General features: G+C 36.8%; 1 protein-coding gene across 1 annotated transcript in view; it reads right to left on the reverse strand.

The window, feature by feature from the left end:
- Positions 1–432: 432 nt before the first annotated feature.
- PEX7 (peroxisomal biogenesis factor 7) overlaps positions 433–23,436 on the reverse strand; it is a 94,702-nt gene continuing 71,698 nt past the window's right edge. The window contains exons 9-10 of the mRNA XM_033235350.1: positions 18,895–18,994; positions 433–929 (exon numbers count right to left, since the gene is read on the reverse strand). Coding sequence (XP_033091241.1) covers positions 861–929; positions 18,895–18,994 — 169 coding nt within the window. The 3' untranslated portion in view covers positions 433–860. The remainder of the gene's footprint in view (positions 930–18,894; positions 18,995–23,436) is intronic.

The raw sequence follows: 23,436 nt of genomic DNA on the forward strand, positions 1-23,436 counted from the left end.
AAGAACCTTAGGGATGTGGCAAGGAGCATTATAGCAGCACTTAGGCCTGGTTTCAAGGGCAATAGCTAGAAGCCTTAGTAGGACCTAAAACTTTCTGTTCAATTGACAGTTTAAAAAATTTTTGGTATTAGAGAAGTGGGAAGACAAAATTATAGAGTCATAAGTATAATATCTAAAAATATGTGAATAAATGCTAAAAAAAAAAAAGTAAGCTCTTAGCTCATAGCATTCCATGTTCTTAAAAACATAGCACAAGTCCTTGAGAGAATCTCACTCAGTCTATGTGTCAAGCACTGAGTAAATGCTCAATAAACAGCTACTAAATAAAAGAATAAATTAAATATATTCTAGTGTCCTGTTACTGAACCACAGATATATCTATATTACATATAATACTGTATTCACATATACAATGTATTAGAAAGAGCAGTCTTTTTGGGGAAGTCATAAAATGATAAATGATCCACAGATATAGTTTATTTATCACAGCAGTGATTGTATTTTACATCAAAAATGACAAATTAAAAATGAAATATATCACTGTTTATATAAGTATAACCTGATATCCCATATTTTAATCCATTTTATGACCCAGAGACTACATTTTAATAGATATTATAAGATATACCATAACATTAATTATTTCTTAGAATTTTAAGAAATATGGCTTATGTATCAGGCTTAATGAGTGAGCCAAAGCCTTTATCAGCTCCCTCAAAACTGATTCCAGGGTAAACTGGAAAGATTTGAAATCCGAATAGCATATAAAAGCATAATGTCTATGTTTTCCATAGTTAATTTATTTGCTGTTAGGCAGTTCTTCAGCCAACATCCTCTGTTTCTGATCAGAGTAGTGTATCTCAAGCAGGAATAGTAAGACAAGCAGGGTCATAGATCTTTATTGTTTCATCCCAAGAACAATCAGCCACCTAGAAAACAAAAATGAAGTAAGAAGAAACATATTTAGATGTACGAAAATTCAAAATTGGCAGCAAAAACCCAAGTCATTTAGAGTGTCATAAATCATCCACTAGTAAACATATTTTTGAATAGGAAAAACATATGGCTAAGTTTTTGATAAAAAGTCTATATTCCCTTTTTAAGATATACCTCAGGGTATTCCAGTTGATTCCAATTGATTGAGTATATTCCAATTGGTGTATTCCACTTGATTGAGGTTTCCTATAAGAATGTCCCCCACCTTCACCCAACAACTACATAATTCCCTACCATCTGAGAGAAATGTTGAAAAGATACGTTCCAGACTGTGAATAAGATGCTGTGCTCAATATCGTGGGGATGGAGAGGAAGATAAAGTAAAGCTCTTGACTTCAAAAAATGGCTCATTCAAGACTGACTGTGGAAGGTGTACTAACAGAGACTCTTAGGGGGACTATATGATTCCAGCTGGGACAGTGTAAGACAACTTCACAATGCCATGGCATTTCCACTGGACCTCTGTAGGAGGTAGACACAAAAGACAAGGACATTCACATCTACAAAGCCATAGGAAAACATGAAGGGAAGAAAGTCCAGGGTGTTCAGGAACTATGCATTAAAAACTTAGTGTAGCAATGTCTCCAGGTATAAAATTAATACATGAAAATGAATTGTATTTCTATATACTCATTTTTTAATAGAAATGGATGAGGCAATTTTTAAAATTTATGTGGAAATGCCAGGCCTTAGCCAAAAGAATCTTGAAACGAAACAACAAAGCTGCACTACTTATGCTAGCTGACTTACAGACTCAGCAAGAAATTACTGTAATCAAGACTGTGCAGGATTAGGATAAAGACAAGAAGACCAAAGGAAGAGAACAGAGTTCAGGAATAGGCCCCACACTAGGACAAATGGCTTTCAACAAAGGTACCAAAACAATTAAAGGCAAAAGGAAAAGTCTTTTCAATAAATGGTGGTAGAACAACTGAATATCCATAGGGAAAAAAGTGAATCCTGACCCCAACTTTGCACATAAAAATGAATTTGAGATGGACCACAGACCTAAATATAAAAACACTTTTAGAAAAAAAAAAAGGAAAATATATTCTCAATACAGAGGTAAGTAAAGATTTCTTAGGGATACAAAAAGTAATAATCACAAAAATTTGGTAAGTTACTCTCAATCAAAAATAAAACTTTTGCTCATCAAAAGACACTGTTAAGAAAATGAACAGGCAAGACACAGTTAAATAAAATATTAATAAAATATACACCTGACAAATAACTTGTATCCAGAATATATAAATTATAGAACAAATACAACTCAATAATAAAAGACAATCTAATTAAAAATGATGGGCAACAGTACACACATAAAAAAGTGCTCAACATCATTAGGGATTAGGGAAATGCAAATAAAAGTAACAATGAGATACCACCATATACTCACATTATGGCTAAAATTAAAGACTGACAACAGCAAATGTCAGCAGGGATATGGAACAGCTGTGATCGCATACATTGCTGGTAGGGATGTACATGGTACCACCATTTCGGAAAACCATTTGGCCGTTTCTTACCAAGTTAAACACATACCTATCTTTTGACCCAGTAATTCCACTCCCAGATATTTGTCCAAGAAAAATGAAAACATATGTTTGCAAAACAATGTATACACGAATGTTCACAGCAACTTCATTCACAATAGCAAAAAACTGAAAACAAGGCTGGGTGCAGCAGTTAATACCTGTAATCCCAGCATTTTGGGAGGCTGAGGCAGGTGGATCACCTGAGGTCAGGAGTTCGAGACCAGCCTGGGCAGCGTGGTGAAACCCCGCCTCTACTAAAAATACATAAAATGAGCTGGGTATGGTGGTGCATGCCTGTAATCCCAGCTACTAGGGATGCTGAAGTGGGAGAATCGCTTGAAACTGGCAGAGGCTGTAGTGAGCTGAGATCGTGCCACTGCACTCCAGCCTGGGCGACAGAGTGAGACTCTGTCTTAAAAAAAAAAAAAAAAAAGGAAAACAACCAAAATACCCACTAACAAAAGAATCGATAACAAATTGTAGTAAATTCATACAACAGAATGTGCTCAGCAAAACAAAGGGAGGAACTGCTAACAGGCTCAGTACCATGGATGAAGCTCACAGGTAAGAGGCCAGAAACAAGTTAGGACATACAGAAGAGTTCCTTGTAGAATTCTAAGACAGGCAAAACTCATTTAAGGTAAATAAACAAACAAAATAAACAAACAAACAAAAAATCAGAACAATGTTACTCTTCTCACCTGGAGGGAAGGGTGGGGATAGGGGAGATTGGAAAGGGGTAAAAAGGAAACTGGGGGAAAGATCAAATAACTGGGATGATGTGAATTTCACAGGCATATCTATTGGTCAAAAATGCATATCTAAGATTTGTAAATTTAAATATATGTTAATTATACCTAAAATATAAAAAATAATGTTAGCGATAATAACTAAATGATGGGTGAGAGTACAGGAATAAATAAGAATGTTGATAGTTGCTCAAGCTAAGTAATGAAGTTCATTATCTGATTCTGTTACTTTGTATGTTTTCAAAAATTTCCACAATTAAAAAAAAGAAAAGAAACAAGGTAGGCAGTAAAATGAAAGATGAAGTAGGAAGAGAGTGCGTTTGACCAAAAGCATTTGCACTCCATTTCCCAGCCTTTCGTGGTTATTACAAAGGTTGAAAATTATACAAGAGAACCCTCGTTTTGACTAATGTAATTCCTTGGCTATCACTAACTTTGAATACAAGAACCATTCAAATTAATCAGAGTAATATTAGCTCCTTATCATTCACTAGCAATATTCTGAGATAAGAATCCAAGTTACAGAGAGCATTATAGACTTTTTAGTTAAATGTTTACATTTTAAAACCACACTCTTCAAAATCTGTTTGTTCCTACTTAGTTTCTCATTGCACCAGGATCACACCTCAAATCCAAGCATGCTGCTTATGCATCTTGATGCTCTTGTTCCTTTACTGATCGCTTCTCTTTAATAACTCCTCTTCTCCCTCCCTTTCTGTCTGCTCCTCTGTCCCCTTTGCCTTGCTCTGCCAGAGCTGTCTCTTTTTTAGATGTCTCAGTTTAGGCATCACCTCCTCTATGAGGTGTATCCATAATACTTCATTGTACCCATAACACTTGATTGTACTTATTTTACTGACTGAAGACAAAGAGTTGTCTTCAGCTCTTTCAGGGCATGGACCATGTCTTATTAGAACATAACTCAATGAATATTAGCTCAACAAATTAATCTTATCGATTAAAATTTCAGAGATTAACTCTGTCCTCATGTTCACACTAGAGTAGCAGAGCTACAACCAGAACCTAAACTTGTTGAATGTATCCACTAAAAACAGTGCCTCATAGAAAAGGCACACTGAAAACCATTATTTGCCTAATCTTGCAGTTTTCAGTTTTTATACCAGAGGACACAAACATCATTATGTTAAATTAACCATCTCATCTATGCTTATTTTTTTCCACGTGCTGGGCCTTTCCACAAGTTAAACATCCACTACTGGAGAGAAGAGAATCAGATAAATAAGACTTAGGTTTCTAGTGCAAGGTATCTATAAATTATGTTTCTGAAACCTTATTCAGCACTCTTCAATCCAGCTTCTTATTTACTCAGGACTTATAATAACTACCAAATGTTAAGGCCACTGATTCAGCAAATGTTCATAAATCTATACTTAATTGGACTAAGATAGATGTAAAACTGCAATGATATAGAATTAGGAATAGATTAATTCAAATTGATGAAAACAGTATTTCTCTATTTGTTAATTAAACCCTATCTGGTTCTACAAATTTAAGCAAGCTAACAATAAAGAAAATAATAATAAGGTAAGAAAAAAGCACTTTACTAACAAAGAGGCTCCAGATTCTCCAAGGTTGCCACGTGGGAACTTCCTGGTAAGAAAAAACTATTGTGCCATGTGGTCCCCAGGGAACCTCTTATTAATGATCACCACCACTGCAATGGCTTGGGGTAGCACTACTTCCCCTCTAATTCTAGAACTGAAAGTAAACACAGGGTTGGTTCTTAATGCCCCATGGTACCTATCTGTGGTCAGCCTAAGAGACATTTTTAAAAAGACTGTACTAAAAATAAGGGCTAACAAAAAGACACATATTAAAAAAAGACTTTGCTAAAAAAAAAAAAAAAAAAAGTGTTAACAAACAGAAAAAACAAGTAAAGAAAATGGCATGAAAATAAATAATCTGCTTTATAGGATGAGATACACTCGTTCTTTAGCTTGTCAAACAAAGAGGCATCTTTCCTGGCTCCCAACCTGCTTCCTCATAACAAAAGCTTCCCCTTCCATCCCCAGAAATGCATGCCTGGCCATGAAGACTCCTTCAAGGCCAGACTCAGGATACAGAATGAGAAAGATGATGATAGGAATATCCTTTTCTACTTACCCAAGATTATCTTTCTCAGTTTCAGTCCCATATATGAGAACCCCACTTATTTGCCCATTATCTTGCTATGAGAAAAACTGTGAATGATTGAAACCAGAAAAAAAGATGACTAAGTGTCCTTTCAGTGGGAGGCTGGCATTGTCTTAGGGACCATAAGGGTTACTGTTTCTCCAGAGCTCTGTGCGTTTCACTTTCTGACTAGATTACTTTAGAACTCTGTAAATTATAGAAAACAGATAGCAATGCAAATGATTTCCCATTCATAAAAGTTGCAAGGGAATCCTGTCCTGTAGAGATGCAACTGATGCCCCCGCTTATCCCCTGCAAGAGATGACTCCAAACCTTAAGTCTTATTGCCCTGTGGATAGTGTCCAGTTCTGCACCTATTAGTAAATTCATTTCAGCACTCAATGATTCCTTTAAGTTAGCTGTCAAATCTTACATGAGTTACATAAATGAGTTAAATAAAATCTTTGACACATGTTCACACTATGAGAGTCATGTCACCATTTTGAAAATTATCCTTTAACATGGCCACACACAGGATTCAGTTCACTGTGTCAAGGGGGTAATCATTATTTCAATGAAACATCGTTAACTCTTGCTTTCTCATAGGACATACATAGTGAGTAACAGTAAAACCACTTCATTAACAGAACAAACATTATTAAATGGGGAAAACGGATACATAATTATATTTTAAAAAGAGGCTGAGAATAGTTGCTAAAATTGGGCATGAAATTAAATGCAAACAATAATATAAGATATACTGATACGATCAATTTACCAGCTCATCAGAGGATATAAAAGTTTTTCCTAGTACTTGACTATAAGAGAAATACATAACATGCCCCCATTACAAAAATTATTCAGTGCCAAAAGAGTGGCTTTATAAAAAATACATCTTTCTTCACAAGGCTGTAAAAACATCTCAACCCTCCAGTAGGCCAAAGGCGGACATTAAACTATAGTTTACTGGAGGTACTTCTAGAAGACGGTGGTTCTCAAGCTTTAGTGTGCATGAGAATCACCTGGAGGTCACATAGACTGGTCCCCATCTCCCTAGCCTCAGGCTTCAAAGTGGGGTCCTGGGATCAGCATCACTAGCTCCACTTTGGGCTGACACAGGCTGGAGTCTTGAAGCCAAGGTCCACAGATAGGCTTCAGAAAGTCCATACATACAACATTTTGTGTATATTTACATTCTGGTGGGAAGGGAGAGAGAATCCATAATTTTCTTCAGTGTCTCAACCCCTGACCCCAAACATGAATCCACAGAATTCTTCAGCTGGGCATTGTAATCGTCTGCGGCCCTTTCCAACACTCAGCTAGGACTGAGGACCGCTGAGAAACAGTGTAACATGTATCAGTTTTTTAACTGGGTTTCTGTCATGTGAACTAAGATGGGGGACTTGTGTAGGAATTTTCTGTTGTTGATTAAAAGAAATTCAAAACTTGGCAGGATTCAAATATTCTTAAGGAATATTCTCTTCCTTTCCCGAGGAGAAAGAATAAGAACATGCCACTAACACAACGGAAAATACCTTGTGCCATATTTTTACATTTTTATTTAAAATTTAAGTTTCAAATCTGATAGGTTAATATGAGATAGGAGGAGACAGAATTGGGAGGAGGACTAAGAGGAAACATGATTGAACTATCTTTAAACAAAAACCAAAGTCCTCCCTGAAGCACCCCTAAATCAAAAGTTTATGTAGCTTCTTGGTCCTACTCTACATAAGCCAGTATCCAGAATTTCTACTGAAAGGCATGAGAAAATTTTATTAATCATTTAAACTATGGTTAATCACAATATTTTTATTTACTTTCCTTGAGATTTGTATCCTGCTGAGTTCTAAATGGGCTGATATGGTTTATAGATTAAACCACAAAAAGCCAATAAAGATTTTTAAAAAAAAGTCAATTCCAAATAACAAAATCTGTTCTAAAGGGAACAAATGGAGCAAAAAGATTTCAGGCATCAGAGCTGAGCACATCGTAATACTGGCAAAATAACTTAGGTTCTATGCTTTATAACAATGAACAAGGAAGCAAAAGCATGCTGAGTAATATAGTATCTGTTTTCTAGTAACATTCATGTATGTTTATAAAAACTAAACCTCAAGATAGTTTTTTTTTTTAGAGTCAGGGATTGTATCTTGATTAAATCTGTAAATCTATATTCCTTGTGTTCTATATACAGTAAACCTTTGATAGATGCTTGTTGACTAAGTGAATCCATGTATGCGCCATAGTTTTCTGCAAGATTTTGTTGAGTAGAGAGAGCCTCTCATATAATAAACAGCATCCAATTAGGTGTGAGTTCAGAGATATGGGTAAAAACAACAAGTTTTATGGGATTTGGAGGATATATATTTTGTTTGTTTGTTTTTAATTTCAGGAATATTTAGAGAAGTTTCACAGGGAGCTTTCCTTTGTGTCCTAAGAACTGTTTGTTAAATATTCCTCAGCATTACACAGCTATCTAAAAGATAATTTATGTATACATCATATTCATCCATTCTTTCAACAAAGACTTATTAAGAACCTCCTCTGTGTCAGAAGTATGTACAGGTTCTGACAATAAATACAAGGGTCCTGGTCTCTGGCTCCACAGATCTTGACTATAATGGAGAGACAGGTAAGCAAAGAGAGACCTATACTGTAGAGTAATATGTACAATGATAGAGGAATTACGGGGTCCCATAAAAGTAGGCAAGGGGCCATTATCATCGAATGTGAGGGAAGTGCCTGCTTTCAGGTGGAAGTAATATCTAAGCTGAGGCTTAAAGGAGGAGCCGGCCAGACAGCATTTGTTGCTGTTTTTGGGACAGTGGCACAATGGAAAAAAGGAAAATGTTCTAGGCAGTGGGATACATCAGAGTAAGTAAAGAACTGAAAGTTTTAGTTTTCATTTAAAAGTTATAATTGCATTATAACTTCTCTGATGAAACTCAATCTTTTGAGAGGCAGTTTTTTTCTGAATCCCATCTAGGGTTTTTTGAAGGCTGGGGCATCTCTTGTTTGACCCTCTTCCCTTACAGTATGAGTGTGCATGTGGACACTCAATGGCAGGGGCCTCCAGGCTCTACTGCTTCTGTCCAAGGATATGCAAGTGGAAAATGTATTCCTTTACTCACAAGCCCCCACTGTGGTACATTTCATCCCTATGCCCTTCTGAATTTCCTGTAAGCTAAGATCAACATACTACTCTTTTCATCAAAAGTCAGAATTAAAATTACTGACATTATGGGAAAAAAATGGTTTGTCAAAATGTTATTTTTTTTACTTAATGTAAAATTTGAAGAGAGAATCAATCTTTGTTACTATTTTAAAAGATGCTATCTACTAGGGTAGTAAAAAAAAAAAAAAAAAACTAAACCAATAGGGTAAGATGCCATATAAGTTCTATTTTTAATTATTTCATTTTCACTTTAATACAGCAAAATAGGTATTTCTGTTAAAAGAACAAGCACACTAATCAGAAATATGAATTACTTGCTTTGAACTAAAATGTCAGTTTCTACGAAACATATAATAAAGCTTGAAAAACTGAACAGAAATTTATTTTATGTCAATAAAGTCTATTAATTGGTATGTATGGCATAAACATTAAGATATCTTCATGCATGGAATGCCAGAGAACAACTGTATTAAACGAGTATTTCAGTATTTCCTATGTGCAAAATACCAGACTAAATGCTACATAAATCCAAAAATAGTAAAGAAACACGCATTCACTAAGGAGACTATAACAAAAATTTACCAGTGGTGGATTAAATCACATGTATTATAGAACATCTTCAATAATAATGGTCCCATAAATGTGGATTTTAGAGAAGGAAACATTAAAACGGAAATATGACACTTTAAATACATGTAAAATTTAGAAAATGAATTTATATCCCTTAATTGTATCAATTCCCTCCACTTTATTAAAATGTTTACACATGCAACTGATAAGGTAACTTATCTCAAATGATTTAATGTGATTGTTAATAATAAGAATTCCAACTGACTCATTAGGAGCTTTGCTTTATTAAGAAGTTTTCCATTTCCTATTTATCATTATACCCTTTTTTTCTCAATTTCGTGGACAATTGCTTTTGCCCTTGGGAAACTTGTTCAATCTACTGTAATTATCTTTATGACATATGGCCTCTTTAGCAAAAATAAATAATAGAAACAGGCAGAAAGACACAGATAGAATGAAAAAAAAATCACAGTTAACTCTATATTTTGAAAAAGCAGCCAAGACATTATATTGCAGTATATTAAACTTGGGACTAAAGGAAGAAACATGTTTTACTTACTCAACCAGCTTACAATAGAAAGTGACTACAGGAGAGAATATGGTTTATTATGATAATCATTATGGAGTTCATGCAAAAGCAAGAAAAGAGTTGCTCAATAAACTAAAAAAATCCTTTTCATTAATTCATTCAATAGCTATTTAGCACCTACGTATCAGGTAGTTGACATTAATCCTCTGTGTGTCTCCGGGCACTCAAGATATTTAGCTGACACAAAATATTTACTGAAGCAGAGAAGAAAAGAAGAGGAGGAGAGAAGGAAGAGAAGAATTTAATTCTGGAATCAAAAAGGCAGAAATAATTTCCATAGGCAGAGGCGGAGGAGAGCAAGAGAAACAGGGGTAAAAAACAGGGATATGACGAATAACAAAATGTAATTGTTCTGCCATAGAGGATTACATAGGATGGCAAGAACTAAAATGAAAAAGGAAAACAGATTATATTGAATCCTGAAAGCAAGATTAAAAGTTCAGACTCTACACTGAAGGGCATGAATGGGCTTCCTCTTGAAGGTTTCTGAGCAAAGATGACAGTGATAAAAATGACAATTTAACTGGATTAATTTGCAAATTAAAACTAGTATTTAATAGTATGGCAGGAGGTTAATGGTCAGAGTGGTTTAAAAGTATCACAGGAGTGATTAACCATGAATTCTAAAAAGAGAAAGACAGGTTAGGAGGCAAATATAGTAGTATCTGTATTGGATGACAAATGCCTTAAAAAAGGGACAGCAAAAGGAAAAATGTATTCTGTTGCAGGAACATGATATGTCTGTCTTTTTTCAAAGGTCTCCTAGCAAAGTTACATAATCTTCTTAATCTAGAGTCCTGTATATTTTTAATTTTTATTCTTTAGGAATCCCACACCCATACACACACACACATGCACACACACACATACACAGTTGTTGCCATGTAAAAGTGATTTTTCCCATTTTATTTTCTAACTGGTAATTGTTATATCTGTAGGGTATTCAATGTTATATATTTATTTTAACTGACTTTCTTATTGGACTCTCATTATTTTTAATAGGTTTGAAGTTGATATATTTAATACTTACTCAATTTGACAATCATATGAATTACAAACGACAACAAAATGTTCTACCTTTAAAAAATTTATATTCTATTTTGTTTTCTCCTATTTCTAACTGGCCACACAATTTTTAGAACCATGTTAATTTACAGTGGTGATGGTGGCAGTTCTCATCTTGCTCCTATCTTTAATGTGTTTCAGATCAAGCACTAACAAAATCAGATTTGCCTTATGGAAACCTCTCCCTAGAGGCAACATGGAGAATCAATGTGATAATGGAAACAGCTCAGAGACTAGCTTTGAGATTGTTGCAGTAATCCATGGTAAAGGTACAAATAAGTGCTAATCTAAGGCACTGTAGGTAGAAAGGCATTGTCTGGATTTCAGAGATATTGGTGAGAAATAACTCATAAACTCGATACCAAGTTGAATTTAGGAAGTGTGAAGAGACAGGAAAACTAGGATGACTTCCCAGATCTCTAGTATGGCCCCAAAATGCAATCAATTGACCAGGTTAGGAATACTGAAGGAAAAGCATGACATCAACTCAGATCTCACAGTAAAGTCCGCTGGATACATAGGGCAAGTATCACTAGCATAGAATTATATGACAGCTTCAAGGAGAAGTTGCACCAAAGTTAAGAGGGCTAAGATTGACTATTGGAGAACATCTACTTTTGGAAGGATGGTAATGAAGATATTTAGCAAAGAGGTAAGGAAGAAGAGGTTAGCATGGTAGCATTGAAAAAATAGGACAGGAAGATTTTTTTCAAATATCAAAATTTCATGGCTAAATAAAAAAGTCTGAAAAAAGGCTAATTTGGTTTTCAGGAGTTTACTGGTGATCTTTTTGGGCTTAACTTCAATTGAATGATGAAAAGGAAGACAGCTTTAAAAGAGAGTGTAGATTCTGAGAAACTAAAAGCAAGAGGTCAATCTACTAATTCTAGATATTTAATAATAGAAGAGAAATAGAACTTACTGATAGTGAGACAGGACAGTGGGGTAAGCCCCATAGAGCTTTGAAAACAGAAGAACCGATTGAAGATCTAAAAACAGTGGGTAAGGGAAGAAGCAAAGATGTGGATGAGGGAACCAGTGAGAAAATTAGAAACCCAATAGAAGGATGGGAAAAAAAACAGAGATAACATGCAAACATTTTGGGGTGACAGAGACGGAAGAAGATGCTCATTCCTGGGAACTTTCTTTTAACAGTAAGTAGAACATAAGGTCAAATGTCCAGATACTGACACTGAAAAAGGTTGAGGAAAATGGGAGAATGGGCTAAAAAAATCAAAAGGCTTCAAAGGTAAAATCAGAAAGACTTCAAAGGTAAGTTGAGTAGGACCAAGAGCCCAAATGAAGTTTTTTTAAAAAGCTATTTGAAGTGTGCCTAGTCACTATGTTTGGTGGGTTTTTAGAAGCAATGCTTCATAATCAAGAGAAAGGAAATTGAATAGGAAAGTGAGTGATTCAGAAACGGAAGCTCAGAGGCAGATGTCAACAGTAATGGGATGCTATAATTGCAAGGGGTATGTATTAGTCCATTTTCATGCTGCTGATAAAGATACCTGAGAATGGGAAGAAAAAGAGGTTTTATGGACTTACAGTTCCACATGGCTGGGGAGGCCTCACAATCATGGCAGAAGACAAAGAGGAGCATGTCACGTCTTACATGGATGGCAGCAGTTAAAAAAAAAAAAAAAGGGCTTGTGCAGGGCAACTCCCCCTTATAGAACCATCAGATCTCATGAGACTCATTCACTATCATGAGAACAGTGCAGGAAAGACCTGCCCACATAATTCAATCACCTCCCACCGGGTTCCTTCCATGACATGTGGGAATTGTGGGAGTTACAATTCAAGGTGAGATTTGGATGGGGACACAGCCAAACCATATCAGGGTGTCTATGCAGTGCAGAGGGCAGCAGACACAGCCTAATACCATCCATCTAAGGAGCACACTGATATCCTACAGAGCTGGACCTGGGAAATGTTTTATGGCTTGGGGAAAACAACGAGGACTTGTATCATTGTAAGCTAAAAAATTACACAATTATGAAAGCATCAATGAGGAAACAGCAGAGACTAATGCCTGAGGACACCGACTGTTTCTGGCACTTGTTCTTTTTAACTCTAAAGCTAGTCTGTGACAGACGCAGAAAATATCACCTGACATAAAAGGTGAACAGGACACAAATATCCTAACTACCAATAATGCTTGCCATCTTCTAAAATCCAATTTTCCAAACTCATTAGAGAATTCTTAAATACTTTTATCTATTGTCAACCATTAAACCTGATATCAAAGATTATGGAAATAGAGATTTGAACCAAAACAAGAGCTGAATTTTTAAATGATACCTAACCAGGCACAGTGGCTCATACCTGTAATCCTGGTACTCTGGGAGGCTGAGGTGGGAGGATCACTTGAGCCCAGGAGATCCAGACCAGCCTGGGCAACACAGTGAGACCTCATCTGTACAAAAAAGTAAAAAAATAAGAAAGTGGTGCACACCTGTAGTCCTAGCTACTCAGTAGGGTAGGGTGGGGGTGGAGGCTTGAGGTGGGAGGATCGTTTGTACCCAGGAAGTTAAGGCTACAGTGAGCCATGACGTACCACTGCATTCCAGCCTGGGTGACATAGTGAGACCCTGTCTCAAATAATAATAATAATTAAAAATAAAAATACATCTAAAGAACTAGTTTAAATCAGAACCAAATCTAATCATCTTACACTGAAACAAAACAAAAATATACAAAACTACTTCTACTCTATTAATATTTTAAAGAAAACTCATTATATAGGAGCTACATGTTCCTAACATGGACAGATTCAGATATTCACTAATTAAAGATTATGTTAGGTGGGGCATGGTGGCTCATGCCTATAATGCCAGTCCTTTGGAGGCCGAGGAGGGAGGACTGCTTGAGTTCAGGAGTTCTAGACCAAACTGGGCAACAGAGCAAGATCCTGTCTCTATGAAAAAAAAAAAAAAGAGAGAGAGAGAAAGAAAGATTGCTTACCAAGCATTTTGGGAGTCCCAGAAGGTAAACCTGTATATGTACTATAACCAAACTTTGAAAAACTTGAAAAATACACACACAGATAGTGACTGGAAGGGTAGCTACCACTGGGAAGGAGGGGTTCAGATTTGGGAAGAGGCTTCTGGAATGCAAGCCATGTTCCATATCTCAACGTGGATAGTGGTTATACAGGGGTAGTCACTTCTGGAAAACTATTTGAGCTGTACACTTAAAAATATGGGCATTTTAAAATACAAATTTACATTTAATTAAATGTAAGAAACATAATAATATGGTAAAACAGAATTTTAAAAGAAACATAATAATATGGTATAACAGAAATTCTTTCTCAAGTGGGGAGACTATAGGTACTCTTTTCTCTTTCTTCTAAATGTAATTTCCAAAATTTTGTCATGAGGAAAACATTAAAGCTTATTAAACATACTGCAGTGATATCTGAAAGTGATAACGTTTACTTTAAAAGAGATTAAAATAATAAACATGCCCCAAAAAGAATGTATAAAGACATGTAAACATGTATCCAGCTTATAAATACTAAACTAAACATCACTGAGCATTTGGAAGAGCAGAATTGATACTGCAGAGCACAAAGTCAGGAATTCTAAAGATAATATAGAAATTCCAGTTATATAAATAGGTATATTATAGGTCTAGAATCACAAACTTACAAAAAGAAAAAGAGTATCCAATTTAGAAATAATAAGGATAAGAAAAAAAAGATAAAATGTTAGAACTGTACAAATCATGATTAGAAAAAAAAAAAAAATCAAAGAAAACGATGCCTTCAGCCTGCTTAACAAAAGAGGGTGTAGAGCATTTCTCAGCAATTATCCTTAAAGAATGACCCCAGACACTTACTTGTCAAGTTTTAAACTTTTAAAGACAAGATCTTACATTCTGTTAAGAAGAAAGGTGGTGTAATGTAAGAATGCCCTTGACCTCATTTCTCAGATCTCTAAGAAAGGAGAAGCTAAAAAGAAACAGAATTATACACAGAAGAACTCAGATAAATCTCTTTTAAGACTGAGAATATATAAAAACACAGAGCCTTAAAGTAACATCAGCAAGGTCTTACAGCTGCTAAGATCACAAGAGACAATAGGTATATGAAAGCAGATGGAAAGATACTAAGAGGTGACAGAAAGATACTTTCTAAGGGAATAAAATATGATCAAAGAGCAAAATCAACTTACAATCTGTAAATGTGATACATTATGAGACTAAAGGATAAATATAGTATGTTAAAAATAACTTGGCTGGGCACAGTGGCTCACGCCTGTAATCCCAGCACTTTGGGAGGCCGAGGTGGGTGGATCACCTCAGGTCAGGAGTTTGTGACCAGCCTGGTCAACCTGGCGAAACCCCATCTCTACTAAAAATACAAAATTAGCTGGGCATAGTGGCACATGCCCGTAATCCCAGTTACTCGGGAGGCTGACGCAGGATAACTGCTTGAACCCAGGAGGTGGAGGTGGCATTGAGCCGAGATCGTGCCATTGCACTCCAGCCTGGGCAACAAGAGCAAAACTTCGTCTCAAAACAAACAAACAAACAAACAAACAAACAAAACTTAAACCACCTACTATACCAACAAAGGTTAGTGTGGCAGATTTTAAGTGACTATGAATTCTTCACAGGTCCTCCCATCAAGCGGTAGAGTCTATTTCCCACTCTTTGAATCTGGGCTGGCCTCGCAACTTGCTTTGCAACAGAGGGAATGCTGTGTGGCTTCCAAGTCCAGTTCTCAAGATGACTTACGGCTTCTGCTCTTGCCCTCTTGGAAACACACAACTGTTAAATGCAGAGACCTGGGCACACCTACAGACACACGGCCTGGAAGACAACCAGCACTACCCACCAGACACACTGAACAAGGCCTAAGACTACCCAGCCCTAGTTAAGCCACCAGATGGCTGGAACCACATGGGTGGCCACAGGAAAGACCAAAAGAAGAACTGCTAGGATGAGCCTGGTCCAAATTGCTGACTCACAGAATTGTGGGCAAGTAAAATTGTTGTTTTAGGCCACTAAGTCCTGGGAGTTGTTCGTTACAACAGACAAAATAAGTGAAAGGAAAAATATGGAGATACATGTAGAACTTGATTCATATCTCCCCTAGAAAGGAGTTTGATGTGGCTTGCAAAAATACAAATTATCTCTCTCCTCCAGTCGCCCAAGATGCTGAAAGAAGACCAAGGGCAAGACGGTGGCCCCAGTCCCTGCTGTCTTGAAGCAACAGGCCAAGAAAGTGATGAATCCCCTGTTTGAGAAAAGGCCTAAGAATTCTGACACTGGACAGGACATCCAGCCCAAAAGGGACCTCACCCATTTTGTGAAATGGCCCCACTATGTCAGGCTGCAACAGCAAAGAGCTACCCTCTACAGGAGCCTAGAAGTGCCTCCTGTGATGAACCAGTTCACCCAGGCCCTGGGACCACCAAACAGCTGCTCAAGGACATAAGCTGGCCCACAATACAGACCAGAGACTAAGCAAGAGAAGAAGCAGAGACTCGGCTCAGGCTGAGAAGAAAGCTGCTGGCAAAGGGGATGTCCCCACTAAGAGACCACCTGTTCTTCAAGCTGGGGTTAACACCGTCACCACCTTGGTGGAGAAGAAGAAGGCTTAGCTGGTGGTGACTGCACATGACGTGGATCCCATTGAGCTGACTGTCTTCCTGCCTGCCCTGTCTCATAAAATGGGGGTCCCTGACTGTGCTGTCAAGGAAAGGGCAAGACTGGTCCACAGGATGACCCGCACCACCGTCACCTTCACACAGATTAACTCGGAAGACAAAAGGGCTTTGGTTAGGATGGTGGAAGCTATCAGGACCAAGTGCAATGACAGACATGATGAGATCTGCTGTCACTGGGGGGTCAATGTCCTTGGTCCCAAGTCTGTGGCTCACACTGCCCAGCTGGAAAAGGCAAAGGCTAAAGAACCTGCCACTAAACTGGATTAAATGTACACTGTTGAGTTTTCTGTACATATAAATAATTAAAATAATACAAATTATCATTTAAATATATATAAATTAATAATATACACAACTCAAATGTTTGTGTTTAAAATGTATTAATGTTAGATATATTAAAAAAATAAAATACTGGTTGAGATCACCATCTTAATTTGAATAAAATCTATTACTTAGGGATGTATGTCCTCTGATTAAGTCCTCTCATCACAAAGTTGCTTTTAATAAGGTAGGTCTACTATGTGTGGAGGATTTAGAAAACATTTGGTATTCTTCAGACCTGGCGAGGAAGCGCCACAGCTGAGGAAATGGGGGTGCTGCAGCTGCTGCCACAGGTTCCAGTCTGGGCTCACAGAGGACAGGGAATAGAAACACGTAAGGATGAGGATTTAATGAATATTTCCTTAGGATCCTTTTTTTGGGGGTGCCATGTTTCAGTATGTACATTATAACTTTTTAAGACTAAAATAGAAAACAGGTACAATCATTTTATTAAAAACCATCTATAATAAATGTATCAGAAAAGGACTAGTTCATCTGAAACACATTATATTTATGCTGAAAATAATGCCATTTCACTCATCACTATTTCAGATTTTTCTCTTCTTATATGCCATTAAGTCATTTTAAATGATTATTTCTAATGTTAATGGGAACATTCTAATACCGAATGAAAATCTTTTAAACTCAGAATTACATCTTTAATTCCTAAAATGAAAAACTCACAGGCCGAGAGCTCATGCCCATAATCCCAGCACTTTGAGAGGCTGAGGAGGGTGAATCACTTGAGGTCAGGAGTTTGAGACCAGCCTGGCTAACATGGTGAAACCCCATCTCTACTAAAAATACAAAGATTAGGCCAGGCACAGTGGTTCATGCCTGTAATCCTAGCACTTTGGGAGGCCAAAGCAGGTGGATCACTTGAGGTTAGCAGTTTGAGACCAGCCTGGTCATGGTCAACATGGCGAAACACCATCTCTACTAAAAATATAAAAAGTTAGCTGGGTACAGTGGCATATGCCTGTAATCCCAGCTACTGGGGTGGCTGAGGCAGGAGAATCACTTGAACCCGGGAGGCGAAGGTTGCAGTGAGCCGAGATTGTACCACTGCATTCCAGCCTGGGCTGGAGTTAAAAATTAGTTGGGTGTGGTGGTGCATGCCTTTAATTTCAGATACTCAGGAGGCTGAGGTGGGATAATTGTTTGAACCTGGGAGGTTGAGGTTGCAGTGAGCCAAGACTGCACCACTGCACTTTAGCCTGGGTGACAGTGTGAAACTCTGCCCACTGCACCCCCCCCCAAAAAAAAACTTATATATTTATTTAAATTTCAGAACACATTAATGTGAAGTGGGATTTCCTTTTTGTTTAACTTATGAAAGTTATCATAAAAGCACAATTCCACAGTCATGCTCTAGAATTTCTAAATATTGTGTTTCACTGATATGCCGGTTCTTTAACATAGTCTGTATTTAAAGGGCCTTATCACTCAACATACTGTAGTGTTTCTGACTTGACTTTACAATTTCTAAAATGAAAAAGCTTTTTTTAAAAAAAACCCTGAGGGATATTTAAAGTGCAAAGTGTCTACTCTCAAGTCCTCAAGAGAACAAAAAGGGAGAAATATATTGTTTATTAACTTAAATAGTAGACATTCTCCTCTACTTGTTCTCCATCTGAAGCCTCCCATTCGACATGTGGTGTGGAGACAAGGGCGACAGTCCTCAGAGGGTAGTGACCTGCCTGCCCATGGTCTCAACTGCCTAGTGGGACAGCTGAGTCAGGACCACATGCTCCTGACTCCTGCCAGCCTGTGGCAACAATCCTGCCGTATTCCATCTTTCTCTTGTCACTTTTCTGTTGGGAGAGGCCTAGAGAAAGTCTTCAAAATGTTAGGATAATACCTCCTGGGAAGGTTCCTTTTTCTCTCAGAGAAATCAATCTTTCAAGAGGAGAAAGGTATGGGAACTTTCTTGATACCTCTTATTCCCTAGTAGTTTAATGCTCAAACACACAAACTTATATAGCTAAAATGGCAACGTTATTCATAAAAGCAACGCATGCCACACAGAGTTGGCTGTGAACTTGGGCAGAAGAGAATATCATGAGATTGTATCCGTTACCTGAGTGGGGCTCTGAAGACTGAAGTCTAAACCACAAGTAAACTCTGTATGATGCTCCACTGTTTCAAGAAGGAAGTCAGGCTTTGAAAAGTTCCAGAATCTATAAAGATAAACAAAAGGGAATAATTTAAATGCTAAAACTACCAAAAAACTTATATTAAGAAAAAATAGATATTTGACATAGCAAAGATTTTATCCAAACAGGCTCAACCAATTCATAAATACAGAACCCCACTATTAAGCCCCACATAAAAAATCCTATAAGAAAAAAAAAATGTACTCCATCCTATTATATAGAAAAAAACCCTAATTATTCATCAATCTACCCTTATAAAAGATTATTCTACTCCCATTAGTATACCTGGTAGGACAGAAGCTTAACAAGTTTTAATTTAAAATATGTTTTTATATTGCACAAGGACATGAGATGATAGTCAGTATGCTTTTGTAGCAATTTCTAAAAGCATTCATGGCTGTAAAATAAGGATACTGAATTAAATGAACGCTAACATTTTGTGATTTTAAATACGACTTCATTTCTCAACAACTGACATGAAAGATCTTAGGCTTAATTTAAATTTCAACAGCAATTAGAATTCTTTGAAAAAAATCTGTTCTCTTATGAAAATCTCTGTAATTCTGAAATTATCTTTTTTTCTTTTTTGAGGCATAGCCTTTCTTACAGATTCCACATCAATATAATTCCTAGAATCAAGAAAAACAGAAATGTATTTTCCTGAGCCAATATTATGTATTCTACTTAACCTCCATAGACTGAAAGTGGTAATATTTACCATCATCAAGCTCTCATTTGTACTGTGCAGACAAGAATTTGGCCCTGTTTTCAATACATAACATAGTACTTTATTTCAAATGCTTTATTTGCTCATCATCTTTTTTATTTGACTCTAAACACACTATAAAAATGGCACTTTCAGGATCATAGAATCATATCCTAATTCAGCTTCTCTAATGATCTACAACATGGCACACTGAAAGTTTAACAGATCCCGCTGAAAGAGAGCAAATTCACAGAACCAAGAGCCATAGTTTGTTTAACCTGGTGGTATTATTTCCCTAATAAATACAGAGTTGGCCCTATTAAGTTCTGAAAAGGGTTGTTGCTATGGATAATCCACTGTGTGGGTACCAAAGAAACAATGAGTAAATAGCTCATTTATCAGATTACTGAAATCTACAAAATATTTGGGGAGAGTGATTTTACTTTTGAAAATCTGTCTGTTCAACCAAATGAGGGAACAAGCTGTACACATTCTCAGAAATCCTAATAGTGGTCTCCACTGTCTTTGCATATTTGTTTCTTCGAATTCTAGAGACAGTGAATTATATCAAAATCTAATTTTCTGGATCCCGATAATGTTTAGAGAAGCAAAAGTAACATATAATTTTGTAATTTCATTTCTAAAACATGGTTATTCACTGATTTGCATTATTTGAAACAATAATCAAATGATTTTGCATGTGGCTACCATGTTCCAAAAAATACTCAAAATGATTTAAAAATAGGCATTTAATATGGCAAAAAATGAGTTAAAGGAAAATTAAGGGTAGGAAAGTAAGATGGCATCTGCAATGAGATTGGTACATTCCGTGAAGTTCTATGTCCTTGACAGGGAAGGACCTCAAGATGCTAAGCTTTCTAGCAGCCAAAGAAAAAAGGGAGACAATCAAGACCCAAATGCTTGGTGTCCACAACCAAATTGTTCCTGGAAAGCTCAGAAGGAAATTCTCCCTTGGGAGTTCAGTGACAAGAAACCCAACGTTTATGTAATAAGAACATCCTCAACATCTGTGAGGAAACATACAGATGCTTTGCCAGCTGCTGCTTATGAGTGAACGGCATCACCCTAAAGGGCAGTTTAAAAGAATGGGTCTACGGCAAAGTCAATTTGATGTCATCCAGGTATTTAACTCTCTGACTTCATTTGAAATTTAGATTTTATTTCAGCAGAATGGGTAGACTAAATATTCTTTATGTAAACCATAAAAATTGGTTTCTTCTAGAACGTAAGGATAATACAAAGCAACGAGAATTTATTTATACTCTCCTGATAAATTCCTGGAATGCAGTTTCTGTTGTTTTGAGCCAGCTTAGGACAAAGCTGCACTGAGATAAGATAAGGTGGGCCTTATGAAAATTAAGATGCCTCACAAAGACACATGGATGCAGCTATCCAACTTCAGTCTGAAAGTGTGATGAGGGAAGTCACACATTCAGGAGAACTGTGATTCTATTCAAAAGTCCATCTGAATTTGCTCTAATATACAGCTAATGGGTAGTCAAAACCTCACAGAGTTCTACACCACAGAATCACAGACATAATCTTAACCTGGGAAAAACGATCCAGTATTTATCTGCATCTTGCAAAGAATTCATCAAAGAAAATACATGCTGAAACTTTTCGGTAAAGGGAGGGTTGGTCTACTGAATGGCATAAAGACACTTCATTATACCATTTCACAGCTCTGGTAGAAATTATGTAACACACCAAGTATATACATTATGGTACAAAAACTAAGAGAGGTTCGTTTCCAACAGAATGGCTGACCTGGTTTCTAGACCAACATTTTAAAAACAACTAAAAACCCTGGAGGAAACATAAAAACAAACCATCACCATTAAAACTTCATTAAAGCATTAGTGAGGAACACTAATAGTGTAAAAACCAAGTAAAGTAAATAGTAAAAACCAAGTAAAGACTGGAACCCTGAGCAGTAAATGGAACAAGGAAGCCAGCTTTTGCCTTGAGAGGATTTGTTAAACAGAGACAACCTAAGCTTCAGATTTCTTCACCTCAAGGGGATCAGGAGTCAGGAAAACTTTTTCAATCAATATTAATATGCAAAATTTAACAATACTTTTCAGTAGTGAAATATCAAAAATATTGTTAAATACGGTAAATTATACAAACTAAGTTGAGAAAACCAAATGCTAAACGGCATGTAAATACACTATAATTTATTATTTAACTGCTAATGGTTTTTTAATAACAAAATAAATATATGTATTTTTTTCCCCATTCTCACTCTCTAATTAGCAACCACTGTTAACCGTTTCATGAGTATACTTCCAGAGTTTTTCTATGTACCTCTCTTCAAGTTTCACCTGGAAAGAGTGAGTTGAAAGGAGGAGGAGCTAACAGGAAGAAAGCGGGTGTTTCTCCAAGTTTTCTCAAGTTTGCAATTAAAGGAGTGGGCATGGTCTCTCCTTGCAACCTTCTTCTGGATTCAAGCATCCCATAAGTGCTATATATCCAAGGGCCTTCATGCATATATCGCGTAAGTAAAATGGGCTCCTTTTTGCTGGGAGAAGTCATACTGTAATATATCATTAAGTGGTCAAATAAGGCATATTATTCTGAAGTGAAATGTTTGTTTTGATCCAGCACATATACTACTTGGTGCCTTTTTGTCTCTTTGCTGATGAAATCATTGACTGTTTAATCTCCCTCATGGGAAGTAAATATACTGAATAAGTCTTCAACGATTAAAAATATTACAGAACTGTAGGAACATTTTTCATTTAAATCATTATGTCATAATATAATGTCTTGGTTATTTTTTGCTTTTTGGTTCCACAATTCTTGAACAATGCAAGTACACAGCACTATATTACATCTCTCTTCTTTAAACATTTTATTATTACTTTTTTTTTTTTGAGATGGAGTCTTGCTCTGGCGCCCAGGCTGCAGTGCAGTGGTGCGATCTCGGCTCACTGCAACCTCCGCCTCCTAGGTTCAAGCGATTCTCCTGCCTCCTGAGTAGCTGGGATTACAGGCGCATGCCACTACGCTCAGCTAAGTTTTGTATTTTTAGTAGAGACCGGGTTTCACCATGTTGGTCAGGCTGGTCTCGAACTCCTGCCCGCCTCGGCCTCCCAAAGTGCTGGGATTACAGGCGTGAGCCACTGCTCCCGACCTATTTTTACTTTTTTTGGAGACAGTGAAATCATAGGTCCCTGCAGCCTCAAACTCCTGGCCTCAAGCAATCTTCCCACCCCAGCCTCCCAAACAGCTGGGACTACAGGTGGGTACCACTACGCATGGCTCCTCATAGTCTGTATTAAATAAAATGTCAAAATCATTTCAACGATTAAGCTGAAATTACTTACTTTCTACTTCAACCAAATGTAATTTGAAATCTCTATACTAACACTTGAAATTTAGCCAACAGATGAATTCAGCAGAAGGTTTAAAGTATTTTTTTAAAGTTCTTTCTTTTCCTTTTCTGTACTCAACTCATGAGTTAGTCACGAATTACTTATGAGTCTTTCCTTACCATGAGAAAGGGACAATGTTCTGGCTATTTTTCAATGCCTTACATGTACATTAATTTTTGTTGTGTTTTTATAATTTTAAGCAAATTGCACTATTATACTCCTCTCCATTTGCAGTGCTTGGGCACAATAGTCTCTAGAGCAAGTAGCAAAAATGTAACGACACTTACTTTCACCTCATTTAGTTACTCATTCATTCAACAATTTATGAGTCCTTCCATGTGCCAGGTAGGTGCTAAGCACCA

Source organism: Trachypithecus francoisi, unplaced genomic scaffold (genome assembly GCF_009764315.1).
Source record: "Trachypithecus francoisi isolate TF-2019V2 unplaced genomic scaffold, Tfra_2.0 Lachesis_group15, whole genome shotgun sequence".
In the NCBI taxonomy this organism is placed as follows: Eukaryota; Metazoa; Chordata; class Mammalia; order Primates; family Cercopithecidae; genus Trachypithecus; species Trachypithecus francoisi.